An 18,898-nucleotide genomic window follows, 5' to 3' on the forward strand; every position below is an offset into this window, starting at 1 on the left:
GACAGCGAGTAGCAGAGCTGGGATTCAACCCGAAGTGTTCGTTCAGGCTGCCTTACTCCAGAGACAGGGCTGGTACTGTTTCTATAATTGCTTTAACATACTCTCTTGATGATCTTTAAATAAAAATCATATAGTCTAGACAATTAGAAAACTCCTTATGTTTGGAAATTAAGAAACATACTTTGAAAGAACTTAAGGGTCAAAAGAAATCATAATAGAAAACATTCGGAACTGAATTTTAAAATTACCACAAATCAGAACTTATGGGATACAGCTAACACAGGACTTGGCTAGAGATCAAATAATTGCTGGTCTAAGCCAAGATACCTTGGGAAGTGAAAGGGGGAAACTATTGGCTATTGCTTCCATATAAGGCATAAATCATAAGTGATATGGGCAAACCAGATTGTATGGTAGCTCCAGCCTTAGAGGAAATTTTATTTGGTTATATGCATATACTATAAAGAAAAAAAGCTGAATATTAAGGAGCTAATCATTCAACTAAAGAAACTAGAAAAAGAAAGAATAAATTCAAAGAAAACAGAAACAATATTTTAGTTAAGAGAAAAAAAAACACAAGGAAACAGGAAATACCCAATAGAGAGAATAAACAAGGCCGAAAGTTGATTTGTTGAAAACACAAATAAAATTGTCTGGCCAGACTAAGAGTGAAAAAAAAAAATCTAGTCAAATAACATAAAAAATGAAAAACGGACAACAGATGCTACAGAGATTTTTCTTTTCTTTGTCCTTTTTTGTTTTTTTGCATGGGCAAGCACCAGGGATCAAACCCAGGTCTTTGGCATAGCAGGCGAGAGTTCTGTCACTGAGCAACCGTCACACTGCCTGCTATAGAAATTTTTACAAGGACATTATGAAGAACTTTATTCCATTAATTTAAAAGTGTCACAAAATGAAAAAATATCTAGAAAAAATAATTCAAATTCACTCAACTAAATAGAAATCTAGAACGTTCAAGACTATAAACGGTAAAGATATTGAGCCAGTAATTAAAAATCTTCTCACAAAGAAAACCTTAGACCCAAGTAGTGAATTCATCTAAAAATCAAAGGAATAAAGGAATTCTAATTTCATACAAACTATTTCAGGGCATGAAAAAGAAGAAATACTGCCCACTCATTTGATTAGGATAGCTGGTTGTAACCTCGACGCTAAAACACGAGCACAATCTAAAAACTATATTTTATTCTCAGACATCAATATAGATGCAAAAACCCTAAATATGTATTGGAATACCAAGTTCAGTGATATATAAAACATAATATATAACAAACATACCTAGTTTATCACAAGAATGCAAGGTTGGGTTTATATAAATCATATACTTACCACATTAAGAAATTAAAGGAGAAAATCATCAATCATCTCAATAGAGAGGAAAAAGTGTTCGATAAAATTCAGCCTCCACTCATGTTAAAAATGCACAATAAGCTCAAAATAAAAGGAGATTTCCTTTAACTTGATAAACCTGGTGAAATGCTGAAAACAAGCCCTGTTAAGATTCAGAACTTAAAAAAAACTCTCACTGTGACCATTAAAAGTACATTATTGAGTCTGTCAAAGAACGGTCCATTAAGTATCCATGAAACTCAGTTTTGGATCCCAAAGTTAATTTGTGCTGCCATATATAACATGCTATTAAAAGGGGTGTGTGGAGAGGAGATGAGTCAGACACATTGATTTCATTCCAGGGCAGGCTACAAACGTGAGTCAGTCAAGCTTTTCCCTCTCTAAAAACTTCAAATTTTGAAGGACAGAAATAAACGGCAATTAATTAGGGATGGACATTATGATGGGAAATAGAAACAAGAGAGAAACTTGATGATATTCAACCTCTTAATTTATCTGGCATCTTTAGGGATGAGTGGTTGTTATAAAGCAAAATTCCAGAAAACTTAATTCATCCCTTTAAGCTTTGAAATCTTGATCATAACCACCAAGAGAGAAACTTTTCTCTAACAGGCTATTTAGGATATATATTTCCTCTTTCAGAAGATATTATGCATAACTGATCTTTTCTTGATGACTCAGGGCACTATATTATGACAATAAATTACAGCATGATAGCCTACTATAATACTGTTGCCCTTAGGAACTGTCAAAGAAACTTAGGCTTTTCCATCATCAGCAGGAGTATTTTCTTAAATTTTGCCTTTTCATGAGTTTTGCTTCTTTTCTGGATGCCAAATAAAGAGCAGTATACTACAAAATTCTTAGATTATGAGTTTGTTAGTGGAGCCTCTTCGGCTGAATTGTGGGGCCTTGGATGCCTCCGTCAACCGGAGATGTGATGAGAAGACGGTATAATAAAAAATACATGTTCAGCACTGTGTTGGTTTGAAAGGATATATGTACCCTATAAAAGCAATGTTTTAATCCTAACCCCATTTTGTAAAGGCAGCCGTTTCTTCTAGTCCCTATTCATTACTGTATGTTTGAAACTTTAATTAGCTCATCTCCCTGGAGATGTGACTCAATCAAGAGTGGTTGTTGGGCTGGATTAGGTGGAGACGTATCTCCACCCATTTCAGGTGAAGGGTCTTGAACGGTTTACTGGAATCCTATAACAGAGGAAACATTTTGGAGAAAGTGGGAGATTCAGAGAGAGCAGAGAAGAACAGCTACGAGAAAGCCACAACAGAGAACACACAGAACCATGAAGCAGAGAGTCCACTAGCCAGCAACTTTTGGAGATGAAGGAAAATGCCTCCTGAGGAGCTGGAGAGGAAGGTAGCAGATGGCCCTATGTTCACCATGTGCTCTTCCAGCCGAAAGAGAAACCCTGACCCCTGACTGTGTTCACCATGTGCCTTTCCACTTGAGAGAGAAACCTTTAACTTCATTGGCCTCCTTGACTCAAGGTATCTTTCCCTGGATGCCTGAGATTGGACATTTCTATAGACTTGCTTTTAGTTTGGACATTTTTATAGGCCTAAAAACTGTTAACTTGCAATTTCCCTTTAAAAAAACCTTCCGTTTCTGGTTTATTGCATTCCAGCAGCTAGCAAACTAGAACAAGCACTATATGCTTAACATATGAATATTTTCTAAGTTCTTCAACCAAGCACATGTAAACACTGTAAACAGCATGATGAAAAAATATACAAGATTTGGATCGCTGAATGAAAAGCAATCCTCCTCTTCAAGGAGCAGCTGGTCTTGAAGGATAAATGGAACATGTCTGAACATGCCAAATTACATGGTTTTTTTCTTCGTTGGGGGGAGGAAATCACCAATATAAATCACTGCTTTCAAACATAGTATTTATCTTCTAAAAATAAATTCTGAGTTGTGAAGAAATATATACTAAGATTATATAAAGCATGAATGTTGCTTTGACTTGATCATGTTTTAGTTGTTTAAAGTATAATCGTAGCAAACTACTGTCACTATTAACAAATATGTATTGAGGACAAGTAAATATCCAGCTAAATGTGGTCTAAAAAAAGGGGTCTAAATTGTAGTTTTTATTTTCAAAAGAGCTTATTCTATTCAGCTGCAGATATAAGCACACTGTGAGCAAAATGAAAAAGATATGTGTTACAAGATGGGTTTAGATAAATGAGATGTCGGAATTCAAGATTTTGTAGCTTAAGTAATGGATAAAGTCCTGGTATGGGTCAAGGTCAAAACATATTTCTCAACGTCAGTTATTTAGCTTTTAGTAGTCATTAGTGAACATCAGCAATCCAAAGAAAACCAAAACAAATGGTTTAGTTTTAAGTTCATATTTTGGTTTCTAAATGTAGAACTCAGAATTTGGCTATGTGACACTGAGGAAGTCCCTTCGCTACATCTACTCTACCTTGGTCCCAGAACTGTGCAAAAGTTCAAATAAGACTATATGTCTTTCTAACCTGTAAAATACTATGTATTTTTGTTAGTGGGTTACTACTCTCTTTTTAAATAAAAAACTATGAACAAAGAACAAATTACAGTACTAAACAAAAGTAATCTGTCCCATTTCAGAGCAGACATAAAAGTTATTTAAGTACATGATTATTAAACTTGACGTCATAGACAGAAGGTTTTTAGTTCGTCTCATTTTCCCATTACCCAGTATCTACCAACAAAATCTGGGGTGGGGGTGGGGGGCGGTGTGTGCATGGTCTGGGAATTGAACCGGGGTCTCCCACGTGGAAGGCGAGCATTCTACCACTGAACTACCTGTGCACCCTGAATGTCAGGTTTTTGATGTATTTTGCATCACAGATATCACATGGATGGCTTCATTAACCACAAGGCAAATGGTTCAGATTCAGGCAGAATCATCTGCCCAAAAGATACACTGACTTTCAGATTCTGGTCTTGGACACCTGAGGGCAGACACTTGGGAATCTCAGGAATTCAAGTCTCCCCCTTTCAAGAGGAGGCTGGGTAGCCTGGAGATAAACCTGCTTCCTTAAGTAGCCTAAGGTTACCCTGTCTGCCAGGACTGCAGGAAGAGAAATAACCTCCAGTGGAATTAAGGTATTTCTCTCCCAACTCAGTTAACACAATCTGTTTACATGAAGCCCCTGGATAAGAAACAAGGATTAAGGGGGAAATGTTAGCAAGAGGCATGACACGAAGTAATTTTCCTTTATACGTGGGATACCAAACACAAAGTTTGCGAGTATTTCAAATACTGAATATATACCCTCTTCCTCCATAAATAATCCCTGAAGAAAATCATGATGCTGCTGCTTAAAAACATAAAACCAAGAAACAATAGAAATAAAAATGGTATCTAAGCCTGAGTTCACAAACTGGCAGGTCTGCAGGGGGATTTTACCCACAGAGAGGTTCTGTATAGACTGCAGAGTGTTGGTGTTTTTAGTTTCAATTAGTTGCCAACTTTAAAAAAAAAATCTGGGACTTTCATATCAAAACTCAGATTTCCAAATTCTCTTGAAAAAGGGCAAGATTGTTTATACAAGGTAACAAATGGCAAAAGCTTAGTGACAGCTGTCTCCTATAGATGAGCTCAGACATGAGGAAACCCACTATGAGTCCCCAGATCCCCCAACACTAACCCCTTGGCCCTTTACTATCCAACACTTCAGTTCCTGGTCCTGGACAACAGAACACACGCTAATCGGAGCTCTTTACCATGGCTTTCACAGCAAGGGGGTAGAAGAGCAGAACTAGACAAGAAGCCTACTTTTTTTTCCTACATTTCATTTAGAAATAAAGTGACTTCCAAGTAAATACTGGTAGGTGTCTTTGTTGGACCAGGTGTGGGGAAGGCACACTCATAAATCCTCTCAACTCTTCCTTGCCTTTCATTATACCCACTCAATGCAGAGTAAAGAAGATGGAAAGGAAATGCCATGGTCACCATCTTGAAGCACTGGTAACATCACTGACAAAACATTACAACTACCTGCCTATAGTGTCTCCACATCCCACAGAGACTTTTTAATTGGTACCCCAAATTTTAGAATGCCCTAGATAACGGACTTGGAAGGCTGGGACTTAAGCAGTCAAGTTTGGGGCAGTGTTGGCCCCCTTTATGCCTTAGCTTGTTTGGCGAACTGAATGACACCGGAGATGTTATTCCTGATGCTTCAATACTGTTATTAGGAATGTGGAACTATCTGGAGTATAACCAGAAGATTTCTATCTCAAAAGTAGGTAATTATTAGGTAAGGCTCTTAGCTAATCTCCTATCGTTAAAATGTGTTAAAATCAAATGAAATACAACAGTTCCTATAATTCAACAATATCTCCTCATATAAAAGTAAAACGGTAATAAAATAATTATGGGCAGCATAAATGAAAGTTCAATTCTAGTAAGTAGTATCCAACATGGAGCCAGGAAATCTGCCCTTGGCTAAACTCAACAGATCTGTTCCTCTAGCTCTATAATGGGGGGATAGTGCTAATTATCTCTCCCTTACCTGCTTTGTAAGGATCTTGGAATGTCCATAAACTAAGATTCCTTGGAGTACCTCAGGAACAGGGTGTGTGTAAACAGGTCACATTATTCATATTATTTAATCTTACCTCACAAGAAGCCTCAATGGAATGAGAACTTTATAAGTACCTCATAAACCTGACTAACTGCCTACCCTCTTCTAGTGAGGAAAAGGAGGGATGAATAAGGCAGTGAGGAAACCCAAGTCAGCACTCACCTCTGTTCTGATGGATACTGGTTTTCTGGCATCATCTTTGGCATCTGCAGGGGCTGATGTGGTGGTCGGGGAACCGCAAAAGCTTGCTGCTGGGGCCCAGGTTCTTGGAGTGAATGCGGGGTGGGGGCAGGGCCCACACCTTGTACAGGGCCAGCTGGAGGGGCATGCTGTGCAGGGGGGGGCAGAGCTGCCGCAGGTGGGGGAAGCAGGGAATTCTGATGACCAGGTGACAAGGGGGTGGTAGGGGGGGTTAATGGCTTGAATCCAGAGGGAGGCTTCCTATCGTAGGCACTGTAAACAGAAAGAGAGAAGGAACCACTGAGTTGCTTTCAAGCCATTAGCAGGGTTACCTGGTCCCCCAGAACTCTAGCAGGCAGCACACGGTTGCCAGGAAATGACAGCATTAACATAGTTAAATTGCCAGCAGCCCAGAGGGAATATTTGTACCTCTGCAAAGTGACAAACACACTGCGTCACAGGGACTTGTTTAACACTTCTAGTGATTTTTCTCAAAGATAATTTTAGCCTCTGCTTCCGGTTTCCTTTCTTCCCCCCTTCTAAAAAATTCTCTGTGTGTGCATGTGCTGGGGTGGATGGGTGAGGGGAGAAGCTAAGCCATGGGAGGTGTTCTTTGGCCCTGCTCGCAAGTATTCCAGGGTTCTCTGAATTAGCTGGAATTCTCGAGTGAAGGATAAATTTCTGCTGTAGCGTCACTTGAATTAATAACCACTCTCCTCCTGTTTTCAGACAGATCTTTGTTTATCTTCTAGAGCAAAGAATGGTTTAAAATTAAAGCTTCATTCCTGGGGCCTGGATATTCTTAAGTAAAGGGCACAAGCATCAGGACTTTTCATATATTCTGATTTGCAGATTGCTTCTTTGGTGCTTAAAGTTCACATTAACATATGATAGACATGAAGAAGTATAGATTCCCTCCCTTGAAGCCACAGATCAAATATCCCAGTATTTTAGGCTCATTCCCCTAGGAGGACTTGGTACTGCATGAGCTTGGTTCCCTGCAGAGTCCCAGTGCTTCAGCAGTTCTGCATTACACGTACGGCACAACTGCCTCAAGTGGATTGGTCTGCAAATGGAAGATTACATTCCCATGAAACGCAGAGGTGCTCTACCTCTGAGTATCTGCTGGATAAAACCTGAAACAGTCAGCATGAGGGCTACTTCCAGAGCCTTTCTGAGCAGCCGTTCTTCAGCCCTACTTACCAATAGTTGTAGAGGCACTTTTCTCCATAGTTAGCACCAAGAGCCTGCTCATGGCTACAAGATGACAGCTCAGAAGAGGGGCTGTGCAGCTCCCGTTTGATCTTGGCTGGAGGTGGGGCATGAAGCACCACTGGAATCAGAAGAGGGTTGGGGGTGGAAGAGAGAGAGGACAGCTGATTAACATACTTCCCTTCTGCACACCTTGTAACTAGCCAATTGTTCTTGGAACTCAGGTCAAGTAACATGCCAGAGAAAGCAAACACTTAAACACAGAACCCTTCCATGTAAAAGCAATGAAAAGTTTTTTAAATCAGAAATCATCATCTAACACTTTAAATCAGCCAAGTTTTTTTTTCCTTTCAAATTTCCTTGGTCCTAGGTCTGCTTCCCAGAGGCTCTGAAACCCTTAAAATTTCTGCAGATGATGAGTCTTCAAGAAAAATGTAGGTGGTGATAGAATACCAGGGTTGCAGACATGAAGCATTCTGCTTCCAAAAAGAACAAAACAGCCAAAAATATGCTGGTAGTTATTGCATTTCTTGAAAATGCTCTGAAAACACATTTCTTATTCAGAGGCATATTACAAATTAAATATATGGTTTTAAAAATCTTTAAGCAGCTCTAAGTATCAGATCTGAGCAAGAAATATACTCAACTCTGGGGGCATTACCTAAACTCTTAAAACAAAAGAATAAAACATTCAACAAACTACTACCCAGGAAAGGCTAATTGCTCATAGATGTTATCCTGGAAACCTTGTGCTTATAATGCTTTCTCCATGCCTTTCCCAGGGAGCAAACCAAGAAGGGTAGGTTTTCATCGTCAGTCCTTCTAGAGATAGTGCCAGTTACTACTCCGGAATTGATGGAGTAAGTACACAGAGGTGCTGCTTCATGTTTGGAAGCCAACTGCATGCTCTTTGTGTGATTCTGAGAGGGCAAAGTAAACAGCAGTTTTTCAAATCAAGTGGCCCAAACAAACCAACCCAGGTTTGCCTTTTTTGTCTTATCTAGGAGCTAACTGCTTTTAGAGAGGGCAATTTACTCAAAGTAGAAGGACAAACTCTGAAGATGCTACACTGGAGAGCTGTCTTTTTCTTGTTATGGGTTATAACAGCCACTCCCAGTCTAGCTACTTTGGAGGATGGGGGAGGAGAATGAGTTAGCGTCTTTGCCAGCTGCCTTTTACTGTACCAAAGGTCTCATTAAATGGCTAACTATGGCCAGTGCCTTAAGCAAGCCACTGAGATTTTCCTGGACTTTGTTTACTTCTAAAACACTTTCAGGAGTTTGGGTAGTTCTTAATGATTCTACTAGCTAGAACTAGCTACAAGATCATCCGTTTTCTGTCTGATAACAATCTTCAAGCCAACTGGCTTCTCAGGTGCTTCTACAACCCTGAATTCTTGACTCAGGAATGAACACATGAGCTGGATGACTTCCTCACAAATGATAAATTCATAATGTAGTGTGGCTATAAAGTCCTACCAATGATTGACAGGAAAGGACAGGTTTTCATAATTCCTTTCTTACATGATGCCAACTGCATTTCTTGAATAGATGAAGTAAGTACAGAACTGGAAGATTATATTTAGAAGTCATTAGAGAGTTCTCACTGGTGATTTTTTTGATGGTGACATCATGGCAGCCAACGCTCAATTGTTATCCAAGGTTTTCAGATATTCAGACACAGAAAATAGCTGAGCTTGTTGTTGTTTGAATGTTTGTAGTAAATGACAAGGGAGAGTCAGACATTTGCATTTCCCCATGGCAGTGGGGGCTCTGGGGGTTCTTAGCACTGCTCCTTGGTTGTTACCCCTCTCCTCCCTAGTCCTCTGCAGTACAAGTTTTGGCAAAATAATGGGGATTTATTTTAAAAAAAGTTTTAATTTAAACAAAATTTAAATTTTACAATTTAAACAAAAGTTATATGTCCTTGAAAAGTCTACTTTTCTTCCTTTAAAGAAAACCGCTTACAATGAGTATTTCACCTAAACTTGAGAGGTAAAGAAATGGTATTAATTTTCTCATTTCAGGTTTTAAAAATGTCCTGACATCTTCACATTATTATAAAAGTTACCAGAGGGTAAACCTAACACCAGAGTGTAAACCAAAGTTGCCCAGAAAGAAAAACTGTACAGTGCTTTTAGGAGCAGCATCTATCCATTTTGAAATAGAACCTAAACTATCAGCTAATTCTGATGTCTTGATATCTTCCAAGCTACATAACACTCTTAAGGGCATGCCACACTATTTTGGCAATAAAATTCATGATATTTTCTTCTATCCCAAACTGTCTTATATGTGGAATTTTGTGCTAAGTCAGGAATATTTGAAGAAATAGATTGAATGGATTATATTTCCAATTGTTTCTTAAGTTGCAGCGACCACATCTCCCTACAAGGCTGAGCACAATGCTTATAACTAACTACAGGTATTTTTTTCCCTCAGGAATCAACCATTTGAAGGATAGAAGAGACTGGAACAAGGCAGGAATGATTAATGGAAAGTTTCTCAGATCCACAATGACAGGAAAGCCTATTGGGGCCCCTGTGAGTGGTGACAAAGGTGCAGCTCTACAAAGCAATTGCTGGGCCACAGACAATGTGTGAAGGAGCCTGATGACAGCGTGTCTCAGCCAGAGGCAGTGGTGTATTTAAAGCAGAAACTCAGAGGCTCAAGGAAGTTTCCTTCCTTTGCATCTTTTCCATTATTCGCAAAATGAGGTAAGCGATGCTGCCCTGAGAAATAAAGAAAATGGTAGGGCACTTTGCAGATGGTGCTATGATGTGTAATTATACACTGTACTTTAAAAAACAGCATATTTACTTTTGTAAAATGGACTTACTAAACACTGACAGAGACCTAGTACTATAAAGGGTGTAATGAACTGGAATTGAAAAAAGATCATGAACTCTTGAAGTGTGAGAAGAAATGCTATAATTCAAACTGATAAGCATCTCCTACAATTGGAAATTTTGAGTTATAGAAGATGGACCCATAAAGTCAATGGTGTGCTGACAATTCCTGGTGAATACTGGCCACCTTTACTTGTCATAAAAGATTCATTTACTCATTCGCTTATTGGACATCTACGGTTAGGCATTCTAGAGGTGTTGGAGTTACGATGGTAAGTAAAACAGACAGACGGGTCCTTTCCTCCTGACATGCATAACTTAGTGATGTATCTGACTTAGTATATTCAGTTAGACATAGAAGAGGGTCCCACAGTATAATTAATTCAGGCCATTATATTTATAGAGAAGGATCCTGAAGTCCAAAGGATTTAATTTCTCAAGGTCTTGGATTTGCTATTAAAAGGGAGATGAGGCAAGGACCTTCCACTGTCATTTTAATACTTTTCTATCACACTGAAAGAAATGAAAATATTCCATTCATCTATTTTTACATTAAATAAAGAGGCCATAAACCCTTTTTTTAATTAAAACAAACAAAAATACTACACTATATCTGGTTGAGAGTGCTCCAGAACAAAAGAAAAATGGATGAGAGGAACTCTACCTCTGGAAAAGAACAAGGATGACAGAGTAAGAGGCAGTCAGACTCCTTAGTATTTACTATGTGCCAAATTGCTTTTACATTTTTTCATTTGATCTTCACAACCCAGTGAGACAGTTACCACCTTCGGCTCCATTTTATAGATAAGAAAACCAAAGCTCAGACGGAAGAGAAGCTTTCAATACATTCATAGCTAGTAAGTGGCCAGGAACATACCTAGGCAGTTGTTAGTCATTTTATTATATTGCCTCCCAGAGGGTATCTGAGAGAAAAAGACAAGGGACTAAGGAAATAAGGAAAGAGATGGAAAAGGAGATTTAAAAAACACCAGAGAAAAGCATGACACACTGTTTTGCCAACTCTCAGGGTCTGTCTGTATCCTCGTATTAACTTTGCACTCTCCCGCTAGAGGCACTTCTGATTTACCTGAGTTCCACTCAAGGACTTAAACGGGCACCTCCCATTATCTCTAGGTCACTAAATGTCCTATTATCCCTTTTCCTCCCCTCCACCAGCAATGAACATCTCTGGCTCCAGCAGACTTTGCATTCGGTAATCCTTGCCTCCCATTCTATTTTTCCACCTAAAAGGTCTTATTCTCCCTTCTGTACCCCAACTGATCAAACTCTTAGTTAGAAGGCCCTTTGGAAGACCTGGTATCATCCATAGCCACTTACTGACCAGCCAGAATTGCCACTGCTGCCACTGATACTATCGCCTTCTCCAAATGTCCTGCCCCTTCCACCAAATGATATTGCTTCTGGACAATCCTTTCTTAATGCCATCTCTGAGGCAAGGAGAGTTGGAGTGACTCTGGGTCAGCAATCACTGTTCAGGCTAAACATAGTGCAACATATACCAGGAATCAACTCACTCATGACAGGACACATTGCTTAAACCTCAGGACAAAAAGTATAAAAAAGGGAAGCATGGCCCCCAAATGGGGGGTGGGTGTGGGTGGAGTAGGTACTGCATACATCAATGTAGAAACAATAAGACGTAGAGATTAATATTTAATGAAAATATAAGAATAACGCCAAAAAAAAATAAAGTCAGGATGGAGGTTGCGCTGGGATGGGGTATAGTAAATGTCAAGGAGACTCAAAGTGTCCCCATATATTCTAATAAGTTCTATTTTCTGATCTCAATGCTTGTTACAATGGGTGTGTTCAGTTTGTGAAACTCTACCCTTATGATCTCTATATGGTATTTCAATTAAAACTTCCTGTTTTTAAAAGTTTGTCCTGGTCAAACAGCACCATTGAGTTCATATGAAAAGATTTCTCAAATTTTAGAAAACATTTCTTCTCTGATGGTATTATAGTAGCAGTTTTCCAAAGACATAACATGATTGTTTTAAAATAGAAAAAAAAAAGACAAGCTGGTCCATTCAAGAGAAATAATAATTCCCTCAGCTGACAAAATCTGTTTCCTGCCCGTTAGTACAAGCTTGTGGACACTGTCCAAGGCAGTTCTCCATGCCAGTGCTGGCAGTAATCTTCACTATCACAGCTCTGAGGACCAAATCAAAGGGAAACACTTTTGCTGAATGTTATGAACCACAGTTCAATTCAAAAGGAATTTTTTTAGAAAGACAAAACCCACCTTGTACTCAAGGCTTTCCTTTGGTGTTTAATAACCATCCAAGTTTCATTTTGTCACAGACTTTGTTGTGAATACATGCAAGATTTATGTAGCTGCTGAGCATTAAAGAAATGACCACTCAGTTATACTACCGTCTGAGATGGGAGAACAACTGAGCCTATCCTTATTTCTCCTGCTTCACACATATAGGTGCTGCTTGCCTTCCACCAGCTGTGCTCCTTCAGGTTTTTTCTGTGGTTCTTCTCCTCCATTCCTCTGTTCATTACCTTCATCTGGGGCCGACTCATCTTCCCCAAATCAGTTACGCAGGCCTGACCTCAGCAGAAGATCTTATTTGATCACACTCAACAGCCACGATCATCTTACACTGTATGGGCAGCTGAGTATCACGGCAGACGCTGACCAGATCACCAACACCTGCCTCCAACTGGCATACTGTCCGTCAGGCTCACTCTCAGGTGGCCACACTATGTCTCCAGGGCCTCCGGCAGCACTTCTGAACAAACACGATGCAGAATGGATACAAACAGTAATGGCCAGATACTTCTCAGGATTCCAGAGCTGTCATCCTAAGGTGAAGACCAATCCCTAAACTTACTACTGCTCCTCTCTTAGACCATTACAATCCCCCATCTCATTCCTCTCCAGAGGAAGAATTTTGTCCTGTTTATTTCAAGAAGGAGGGGCAGAGCTGGAGACATTTGCCCATAGTGCTCTTCAGTTGCTGGCAGTGGAACATGAGGAAGTTTCCCATCTTACTAGGTCACATGAGAAGAGGGACAGCATGGAAGTAGGAATAAAAAATGGCACTGGCAAAAGAGAACTGAAGGAATCCACCAGGGGAGAGCAGACATGGCTTCTCCTCTCTTGATTTACCCTTAACTTGTCAGAGGAACCCTTTTGGCAAAGACCAGAAGGCTTCAAGTTACCACAGGCAGTTTCCCTAGGTTCTGTGGTTTGAGAAGCAAAACAAACCCTGGACACCTACTTTGGTGAACACACTGCTGCCTTTCCTTAGCTTGCCTCTGTGCTCTGGTGAGACAAAGCTCAAACAACTAGTTGGTAAGAAAAAAAGAGGTAGAGAGAACCAGGCTTATTTTTAAAGTTCTAATGTATTACAACAAAGGGTCAAAATTATTTCCTTATCTTAGGGCTGAATGGATTAGAAACTCATTTCAGGCATAAAACAGATTAATCTCAATATTCTCCATAATTCCTATAGCAGCACTAGTGACTGTTATAGGGAACAAAGAGCTTAAAGAAGAGAAAGTAAATGGCACTTAAAACAAAGTACCTGGAAAAAGAGATGCCTTTTAGACTTCCAAACCAAATAAGAGGCATGCTTAAGCTCGTCTGTATGGTTAACATAGATTCTGCCTGGTAACAGTTTCCAAAAATAAAATTTTGAAATGTCACCAAATTTAGTCAGGGTCACAGGTTCTAAAGGCAGAATGGGAACAGGTATGGGGAATGTGCAGTTTTCTTTAATATCTGACACAGCTAACCTTTTAAAGCATACATTCTCAAATTTAAGGTAGCATCTATAAATAGTAATATCAACTATTTAAGAAACTGTGCCAAAAATTTTAATGAGGCCCTAAAAGTCCTCTTCTCGAACATGTACAAACTTTATCCAACCCAGTTACATCCATCTGACTGGGTCTGTTCTGTTACCAGCAAGTTAGGGTCAACACAATAAACCAGAAGTGAGAGGGGAGACAAATACCAAGGGAGACTGCAAGCCTCAGATGGGCATTTCTGTATGTTTTAGGGAATACTAGGTTTGTATCCTGCATATTCTATAAAGTGTACTCTTAAAAAGGCAGCAACTACAAATCAACTAACAAGGACTCTTCAAAAACGTCAATGTTGTGGGAGAAAAACGTAGGGTGAGTACTCTAGGTTAAAGGTGTCAAAAGTGGCATAACAATAAATGCAACATGTGATTCTTTGAATCCTAGATAAAAAACAGTAAGAGCATCAGTTATAATAGGTATTTGGAAAAACAGACATTTGGGGTACAGTTGGGGAAGTATGACTAGAGAATACATGCTAGAAAAGATTACTGAATTAAAGCTCAATGGACATTTGGGAAAAGACATTTGCGGTACAGTTGGGGAAGCATGAATAGAGAATATATGCTAGAAATGATTATTGAATAAAAGCTCATTTTCTTAGGCTATGTAGGAGAATGTCCTTAATCTTTGGAGATAAACACTAAAGCAGTTTGAGTGAATTGTTATAATGTCTTAGCACTTGCTTTCAAAATGGTTCAGAAAGAAAAAGCATACATACCCAAAGAGAGATGAAGCAAATGTAGCAACATGCTTTAAAAATAAACCTATAAACAGGAATTAGATCCCCCTTTCCCTGAGACACTTCGGGGGAGAAAACAGCCTATCTCTTGAATATAATGACTAACGTCAAAAGTAGATGTGCTAGTCGAGGGCATGGGTTATCAGGTTGAGGCCTACTGTAAAGGGTCCTAGATTGTAAGCTGTTACACCTATCACATCTATTCCAAAGTTGTAACTGTTATTTCTAAATCCTAAGATCCTGAGCTGTTTGTTTATAACCTGGTTGTTTCCAGAAACTTCGGGTATTTATGTGACACCCAAGACTCAGAATAAGAGCTCTGAAGCTACGTAAGACAGCAGTACACCAAACAGGAACTGTTTAAAAAGTTGAAAAAAGTGATTTGACTTCAAGTAGAGATATGAATGAAACTGATCTGGGTAGGACAAAGGTATATCAGAAGATTGGGTAAAGGATGATATCGTCCATATTTTAAACTTCGACTTCTGTGTGAGGCCAATGGGAGAGATGTTTATTTGGTGCAAAATTTACATTTTGGGTAGTGTATTATCTAATTTAACTTGTATGGTCAGTTTAGCTGAACACTGTACGTAAACGGAATCTTGAATAGGGCGTGAGACTTTGTTGGTTTGTTCAGGTTAGTGTATATCTCCGATATATCCCAGAATAATCTGGGCAGTGAATAAAAAAGTACTTGCAAAGTCCCCATGGGGCACTGGAGAGAAAAGAGGAGGTGTTGAACTTCCCCACTTGGAGAACGCCTGATATTCTTGCAAGTAGTGGAGACAACCAAGTCAATAGGCCAAGCCCTCGATCTTGGGGTTTACCCCTGTGGGACTTTTTCCTGCAAATCATAGGCTAGGCCTACTTAAAACTGGCCTACGAGTCACCCCCAGAGAGCCTCTCTTGTTGCTCAGATGTGGCCTCTCTATTTAAGCCAGCTCAGCAGGTGAACTCACTGCCCTGCCCACCCCCACCACGTGGGACATAACTCCCAGGGATGTGAATCTCCCTGGCAATATGGGATAGAAATCCCAGGATGAGCCAGGACCCGGTATCAAGGGACTGAGAAAGCCTTCTTGACCAAAAGGGGGAAGAGAGAAATGAGGCAAAGTAAAGTGTCAGTGGCTGACAGTTCAACCAAGAGTTGAGAGGTTATAAGAATGTGTAAGAACACATTATATAGATATCCCTTTTATGGATTATGGTGTATTAGAATGGCTGGAGGGAAGTACCTGGAACTATTGAACAGCAGCCTTGACTCTTAAAGACAATTGTATAATGATATGGCTTTTACAATGTGACACTGTGATTGTGAAAACCCTGTGTCTAATGCTCCTTTTATCTAGGGTATGGACAGATGAGTAAAATATATGGATGGAAAATGAACAAATAAAAGGAGGGACAGAGGGTAAAATAAATTGGGTAGATGGAAATACTAGTGGTCAATGAGACAGAGGGGTAGGGGGTATGGTAGATATGAGTTTCTCTTTTTACTTCTTTTTCTGGCGTGATACAGACGTTCTGATAAAATGATCAAGGGGATGAATACACAATAATGTGATGATATTGTGAGCCACTGATTGTAAAACCATGTATGGAAAGTTCGTATGTTAAGATTTATCGATAAAAATATTTTTTTAAAAAGTGGATGTGTTAAAAAGTTCAAAACCATGTATCACACATGAAGAAGGACACCCCTGGCCTATTATCAAATTGGAAAGAGGATGTCCTGTCCCTTGACCATATTTGAATAAAAATAGGAGAAATGTTGGTCATACTCGAAGTCTAACCTCGCAGTTCTCGTATAGTTTTTTTGGCTCTAGTCCTCTTAAAGAACAAGGGAACACCCAGAGAGGGCAAAATAAAACCACCACCACTATTATTATAACCACTGCCACCACATGGGGGGAAAAAGGCATGTTGTGGGGCAATCACACAATTACTGAATTCCACACACATATTAACACACATGTTACAGCAACTAAAATGTACGCCCAACTCAAGACCATAAAGCATCCATGGAAAAATAAACTTCCATTCCCTGTGAGTATACCTACACAATAGGTTTAGAACATTACCAGAACAGCTGGACAACTAATTAGATTTCATCCCCCAGGGTCCTCAAGAGAACATAATGCAGCCATCACCAATCTGTGAGTGTTGGCAGAATTAAAGTTCTCTTTCCTTGAGGTCTAAACTTTTGCTGCGCTGAGCCTTAGGATAAAAAGACCCAAGAATGCCTGGAGGTTCGAACTGGTCCAATGTAGCTTACCAGGCTTGGAGATAAGAAAGGAATGTGGAGCTGAAGACTACGTTAAAAAAAAAGTACACTGGCTTAGAGAATCCCATGTGCATTTATGTTTCAGAAACGAAGGAGGGTGTTTCCACCAGTAGGACTCTGGTGTGGGATCAATTCCTGCCACACAGCTTGTGGGACATGTCAAACATCTGGTGCAGCCCACCCTTAGGTGAGCATATTTTGTACAGGCTCTGAGATTCCAAGTCAGGCTCATTCTGTAATCTCAAATTCCAAGAACAGCTGCATTTATCCTGGGCAAAGTCATCCACGAAGAAAGCAAGACTTTTGCTTTTGGGATAGGTTTGGTATCAGTAAGTATAGGGAAAGAGCGCTTCAGGTTTGGCACAGCTGCAGTCTTCAGGATTTTAGATTGTAGTTCAGTTATGGTGGTAGTGGTGGTGGGTTTATGGTGTTGATTATTTCAGCTTATTCTTCTCCTCCCCCCATTTGTGCGGTTTCTCAGCCAGGATCAAAGGACTGTCATCCTGGTGGCATGTTGTGGGGCTCCAGGGTACAGGGTCAACTGCAGGGTGGCAGAATTCATCAATGGACATTTATAGAACAAAAGCTGTTCCTATTTGGCCAATATCATCTCCAATACAACAAATAACATAAGAGCCAAATTAGGAGCTGATAAAGCCAGTTTCTGAAACATCTGACTCTAGGAGTCAAATTTCTCTTAAGCAGTGGGAAAGAACTTCAGCCAACAGAAGAGAAGCTTCAGGAACTGGTGTGTGGACAAAAAAAATACAAAACACCCCACTATTGTTCATGATTTAGAGCTAGAAATTTAGAAACTCAGATTAATTCAATTAGCTTAAGAAAAGAGGTTTTGAACTTATAATCATGACATGGATTGTGTCAGATCCAACAAACAGGTTAGGGTCACAATGGTACAGGAACAGGACCAACCTAGGAGGCAGATTCAAGTTCTTGAAATCCTAATGACCTTGCATGTAAATGGAGGTTTAATGGAATACCAAAGTGAAATAATAACTAACAAAATTAGAGCCAAGTCTTGCTAAGTGGGAAGAGAGGTATGTGAAGGAGCCACCTTTCTTGCCCATAAGAGTGGATTAAATTATTCCAAATGTTAGGACATTCAAGAGGCAGGTACTTTTTAGGAAAGGATTTCTGGGATGCAAATGCAGAAATTTGGTTGGTGAGCTCCCATTAAAAATCATGGGCACCTTGCTTGAAAGATAAAAGTGGAGACTGCTTGTAGAGACCCCACACAAATGGACAGCAGAAACCCTGGGTCAACAGATGCAATGACGATGACTAGATATCTGAAAAGGGAAACCCAGAGGACTTGAATAGAAGAGTTAAAATTTAAAGGGAGGAAAGGAGGCTAGTGAAGAACTGGACCAACTTTATAAACGTACACATAGCATTAGAATATAGTGGTATCTGCAACATCTCTGAAAGGCCTCTGCAAGGCTGGTGGAATTTTTCCCAGGATACAGGAATTACAGTTATCAAGAGACTACCACCCACCTGGCTTTAGATTACAACAGAATTGATACAGTGAAGGAGTTAAAACTACAAAGCAGTTCTCTGTAGTAAGCCTTTCTTCCATTTTGCCTGTTTGCTTTAGTAACCCTAAATTTCTCTTATGGATTCCAGCTCACATCAGTAACACAGGTCTAGGCTGTGACATGTTCTGGGTTGGCAGAAGGTTGCCTTCTCTGTGGAAAAGCTGGCAGCATGTAGAATTGGTGCTTACATGACCAGCTGCTGCAGTCTTCAAATTGGTTCTGGAGATTGAGGTGTTTTTTAAATTTTGTTTGTTCAGGGCT

At 39.7% G+C, this 18,898-nt stretch overlaps 1 protein-coding gene across 4 annotated transcripts in view; it reads right to left on the minus strand.

The window, feature by feature from the left end:
* The window catches only part of ETV5 (ETS variant transcription factor 5), a 59,585-nt gene that overhangs the window by 25,438 nt on the left and 15,249 nt on the right, over window positions 1-18,898 (minus strand). For all 4 annotated transcript variants that reach the window (XM_077117818.1, XM_077117817.1, XM_077117819.1 and 1 more), the window contains 2 exons: window positions 7,359-7,488; window positions 6,138-6,428 (listed from right to left, as the gene is read on the minus strand). In XM_077117818.1, the coding sequence (XP_076973933.1) occupies window positions 6,138-6,428; window positions 7,359-7,488 (421 nt within the window). The remainder of the gene's footprint in view (window positions 1-6,137; window positions 6,429-7,358; window positions 7,489-18,898) is intronic.

The sequence above is a fragment of the Tamandua tetradactyla genome, chromosome 10 (assembly GCF_023851605.1).
Source record: "Tamandua tetradactyla isolate mTamTet1 chromosome 10, mTamTet1.pri, whole genome shotgun sequence".
Taxonomy (NCBI): domain Eukaryota; kingdom Metazoa; phylum Chordata; class Mammalia; order Pilosa; family Myrmecophagidae; genus Tamandua; species Tamandua tetradactyla.